The sequence below is a fragment of the Hyposmocoma kahamanoa genome, unplaced genomic scaffold (assembly GCF_003589595.1).
Source record: "Hyposmocoma kahamanoa isolate Upper Pololo Valley unplaced genomic scaffold, ASM358959v1 101, whole genome shotgun sequence".
In the NCBI taxonomy this organism is placed as follows: domain Eukaryota; kingdom Metazoa; phylum Arthropoda; class Insecta; order Lepidoptera; family Cosmopterigidae; genus Hyposmocoma; species Hyposmocoma kahamanoa.
Window position 1 is genome coordinate 325,199 of NW_020653333.1, and position 5,384 is coordinate 330,582.

A 5,384-nucleotide genomic window follows, 5' to 3' on the forward strand; every position below is an offset into this window, starting at 1 on the left:
TCTTTTGTTGTTGTAAAGAGCCATATTTATTTACTAAAATTATGCTCCCGGAATTTTGTGAAAAAGTAAAGAAACGAAAAGAAAATTAAAAAAAACATGCCCAAAAATTGACTTGGCGTAGTGTTCATTGGCGGCATCGAAATTATTTAACCAAATAGCTAGTAGGATTACATTTTAGTTTTCAGTGGGAATTAATTGTTGCTGTATTAAAATGATATTATTCGCATCGTATGTTTCTCCTAAGTACTTCACAATATTTTATTATAACTATTATACCGGAGAATTCTTTTTTTATGATAATAAATGACGGGACAAACAATTCGTGCGCCTGGTAGTAAGCGTCTTGAATGTCCATAACAGTTGCAGTGCCGCGCCGCACAGAGCTTTAAATCGCAAAGCTCTGAGAGGCACTATCACTGCGCCTGCGATACTGAGACATAATTTAGAATAGTTACATAGGTGCCTGTAATTTCACAAGTACCCTTACCCTTGAAAACCGAAACGCAGTAATACTCACATTACTGCTTGGCGACAGAAATAGGTAAAGTGGCTGTATGGTCCCGGACGAACATCTTCACAAGAAACTCGACCGGTACTGAAACGCATTTGTATTCAGAATGTGCTTAATTTGATTATGAATCGAACTTTTCATTGGTTAAAATAATCACGTAATATTGGGCCGGTATGTTACATCGGGCTCTGCGCGCCAGATATTTCTCATTTTTTTTAAACCATATTCCTGATGGATCTGTTGGTTTTGAGATAGGCTGCTATTGTAGAAAGCCAATGATATGTTATTTAATAAAATTAAACAGTTTATCATGTTCTTCTTCGTATCGATTCTACTCGTTTTGGAAAGCGATGAAATATTGTGTAGGGAGGTCCGAGACAAAACTCAATCAGTGTGTGAATATGTTGTAAAAGGAGTTATCTAACGCGTTATAGGGTTTGTTTAATGCAATTTTCAATGTTATACCGGGCTTGTAACTAAATCGAATCTGTTACACTCATAAACTTGCTTTTCGGTTTCCACCACAAAAAAGAGCACGAAAAGTGCACTATAACGAGTTGTACAACTCGTTCCACGAAAATTCACACGCTTAACTTATTGGGCCTCAGGCCCCTCGATATTATCCCCTTTCATTAGATAGAATAACAGAGTGCTTGTGTTGCCTGAAAGAGTTTGATGTATATTTGTTTTTTCCCCAGCGGCATGTGCTTTAACTCGGCGGAGATTACGCCATCTATCGAGCAGATCGAGCACTGCTTCGGCGCGACGCATCCCGGCCTCTACGACTCGCAACGCCATCTCTTTGCGCTCAACTTTCGAGGACTATCATTCTACTTCCCTGTCGATAGCAAATTCGAGGTAAGAAGTGACCTTTAATCGCTTGTTTACAATGTGACGGTATACTAACGCCATTTATAAGTTAAATACAGTACGATCTAATTAATATTCGTACACAATGAAGTGGGGAAATGTTAATGTTAACATTATATATTAGACGAGTGGCTGTGAAGGAAAGCACGTATGCGACTTCACTACTCCTTCATATGACGACAGCACAGCAGACAAACAAGTTCATTGGACCGAATAAAAATAAAAATTGGTGCCACTTTGTATAAGGAAGGCAAAGAAAAAGCTTTTCAGAAGACAATATGGCATGGCGTTTTGTTTGTGGTTTGTTTGTTGACACCAAGAAGAACCTAGCTCTTAAATGTAATAGACAAGATAGAGGGTATTATGTGGAACTGTCGATTTTGTTCCCGATTTTTATTATCGAAAAACAAAGTAACGAGTTCCATCAAATGACGTCAACTTTCATAAACTGTATTGCAATGGTTTTGTGAGACCTCTTGAACATGAAGACTTTATTATAATATCTTATTTTGCAGCCCGGCTACGCGCACGGCCTGGGCTCTCTTCAGTTCCCGAATGGCGGATCGCCCGTCGTATCCCGAACTACCATTTATTATGGATCTCAACACCAGGTACGTTATACTTTATTATTTGTTTTGTGAGTTACGAATGTCACTTTGAAAAATAATGTTGCCATGTTTATTGCATAAACATGTGATAATAGTAATAATAACGCACATACTCATAGCTCCGCACCAGGGAGACACTGCATCGATGTGGTTGATTTAAAACAGAATCAGTCAAAAGGAAGCGTTAAAATTTTTGGTAATAGCCAATCTGCTAAACAAAATTTCAAATACATTTTGGTTCCTACATAATGTTTCTATTATCCACTTATTGATTTATTTTTAAATTAACTCCTACAAATGACTAGAAAGATAAAATTTACATACTGTGTGAGCCAGAGATATCCTTTAAGACTATCTTATGAACAACTAGCAACCCACTAAACTTTAATATACATATTTGTTTGTTATTGAAAATTCGACTATAGTACTTGACTCCAAATCATATCTGATTTTTTTGACCCATGATGTTTTGTATCGATACAGATAATATAATGCGTTTGTTTACCACGTGAAGGTTATTATCGTAACTAAAATTGTATAAAACGATTTCTCCCCTAAACTTACTAAAATAAACTGCTTTCTTTTCCAGGTAAGCGGTTCAACCAACAACAGCGGCACTGTGTGCGCGACGCCGCTGCCTGATTTGCCGCTATCCTGCTACCGTCACCAACTGCACCTGCGGCGCTGCGATGTCTTGCGCCAGCACCATCGCACCGCCGGACTGAGGCTGCATATGTTCACAGAAGGTACCATTATTACTTTTTCCTAACTGTATATATATAATATGATTCTTGAAAAAACCGGTGGTCTTAGTTTCATCTATTTTTTTTCTAATTAAAAGAAACTTCAATTTTAACACAGGCACGAGCAGAGCTCTTGAGCCGGTTCAAATGAATGTATGCCGAGTAGTTCGCTTTGGGGATACGTGCCAATCAGTGGCACGTGCGCTTGGTGCCCCCCAGCGGCTTTATTACAAAGCTGACGATAAGATGCGCATCCATCGTGCGTCTGCGCGCCGTCGCCCGCCACCAGCGTCCGATTACTTCTTCAACTACTTTACGCTAGGATTGGTGAGTTGTGCTATTAATATTTTTTCTTTTTAGCTATCACTTTCATAAGTTCTTGGTAATAAAATTACGAGAGAGTAAAAGTTGAAAAGTTATCGAAGAAAAGGTTTATTATGGCAATCTAAATAATCTAAATCGATCGGAGTGGTGCATAACGCCATCTAGGTTTGTTCTTTAGAACCACTTCATAAATGTGCCGCATTGTTGCAGTTTAGTGGTTGTATGTGAGTGAACGGCAATATTTTTGTTTCGCAATAAATGGATACAGCTGGCGTAGTATTGCTTGTTACGACATGAGAATTAATACGTGCATACATTTTCGTCCCAGGACGTTCTGTTCGATGCGCGCACGCACGCCGTGAAGAAATTCGTGCTGCACACGAACTACCCTGGGCATTACAATTTCAACATGTACCATCGCTGCGAGTTCGAGCTGCACGTCACGCCTGACAAGTTAGTAATGACCTTAGCTTAGAGACACTTAGAGTAACTTAACGCCCAAGTTAGGTTAATTTCAAATGTTGTATGGGAAGTCGAAATTATTGCACCGTATTTCCTAAAGTTATTCTTAGAAAACTTGTGACTTTCAATTTGTTATATCCCCAAATCATGGACAGAGACCCCCTTCGTCGCCCTTTCGAATCACAAAAACATTTTCTTGCGAAAATGAATGGAATGGTGGATTGAAGGTTGTAGAGTAAAAGTAAAGCAGTATTTTCAAATATCGCGAAGTATTTTTTGTTATATAATATCAAGTGACGGGACGAACAAGTCGTGCGCCTGATTGTGAGCTATACAAGCTACACGTCCATAACTGTTGCAGTGCCGCTCGGAGCTTTAAATCGCATAGATCTTAGGGGCCTTATTGCCACTGCGCCCGTCATCCTGTGACATAAGTTGATAAGTCCCATGTGCCTGTAATTTCACCACCACCCTTACCCTTCAAATCCGGAACACAGTAACGCTGACATTACTGCTTGGCGACAGAAATAAGTAAGGTGGCAGTATTACCCTGGAAGAATTCTTTCACAAGCTCTACTGCTGTTCAAAATCATAGTTCAATCAGTCCATAGTTTTGTTCTGTAAATAATCTGTCAGTTCTTATTTACACATGGCCATGGTAATTTCCAGATGCGAGCCCAACTCCCTAGTGGACAGCCGCGGTGCTGTCCCCATAACGGCGTACAGCAAGTGGGAGTCGGTGTCCCGCGCCCTGCGCGTTTGCGAAAGGCCCGTGGTCCTCAACAGAGCCTCTTCCACCAACACCACCAATCCGTTCGGCTCTACCTTTTGCTACGGATACCAGGATATTATCTTCGAGGTAATTTGCTTTAGGTATTTAGTGTGACGTGTGGACAGCAGCGATTTCGAGGTCCTAGCTTCGAATCCCATTGTTACTTTTTACTTATTGCTTGCTCTTGTTCGGTGAAGGAATACATCGTGATGCCATCACCAAATACTGATCGAATTTGGATAGCATGGTTTACTATGGCCTAAAGACCCTTGGAAGACGACGATGATGATGTGTTCTATTATTTATTTATTTAATCATTTATTGTACAGAAAAAACAAAAACACATTTATACTTCGTTTCAATCCATTTTAAACAAAAAGTAAACAAACAAGTGACTGACCCGGCTATAGGCGGTTTAGTGATTAGTGATTACGACGGATAAGTGAGCTACAAATCGATTAATTAATTGAATGAATCGATGTGTTCCATTGAGTTATATTAGCAGTTTTCCTTACTGGAAAATAATGTAAATATATAACCTATAAAAGCATGTATTTAAAATTTCCGAAATCTTAATTATTAATTTTATAAATCCTTCTTCAAATCCTTACACTTAGATACTCGTTCGATTGCGATTGAAATTTTCGATTTACTAGTCGATTATAAAAACTTTAATTGAATGAACCAAATGTTTCTTTTCGTACAGCACTATGCAACCATAGACAAATCATAGACGTATAGATGAAAAAGAACCTCGCTTTTGGACTACCATTTTTCAATTACGATTTTACGATGCTATTCAAATGAATATTGTTGGAAAAAGTGATGATATATTAAGTCGAAATCTTCGAAATATACGTGAAAGTGTAACTTATTCGATTTATTGAGTAATTGCTTTAGAATTTTAACCAAACAGGTTTGTTTACTTTTTGTTTAAAATGGATTGGAACAGACTATAGTAACAAGGAGAACACAAACAAAAGGTACTTGCTTATTTCTAAAAAAATTCTTCCTGTAGGTCTAAATACAGGAGACAATAATTACAATAACGGGTGTACGTGCACAACAAAACAAAAATTATGTAATAAAAAAAC

At 38.4% G+C, this 5,384-nt stretch overlaps 1 protein-coding gene across 2 annotated transcripts in view; it reads left to right on the forward strand.

The window, feature by feature from the left end:
• Positions 1-5,384, forward strand: part of LOC113231032 (UPF0183 protein CG7083) — a 33,616-nt gene that overhangs the window by 24,524 nt on the left and 3,708 nt on the right. For both annotated transcript variants that reach the window (XR_003310524.1, XM_026465185.1), the window contains exons 4-9: positions 1,210-1,369; positions 1,897-1,992; positions 2,579-2,735; positions 2,851-3,059; positions 3,385-3,509; positions 4,188-4,377. Coding sequence is in view for 1 of the 2 variants with exons in the window: in XM_026465185.1 (XP_026320970.1) it covers positions 1,210-1,369; positions 1,897-1,992; positions 2,579-2,735; positions 2,851-3,059; positions 3,385-3,509; positions 4,188-4,377 (937 nt within the window). In the remaining variant the exon portion in view is untranslated. The remainder of the gene's footprint in view (positions 1-1,209; positions 1,370-1,896; positions 1,993-2,578; positions 2,736-2,850; positions 3,060-3,384; positions 3,510-4,187; positions 4,378-5,384) is intronic.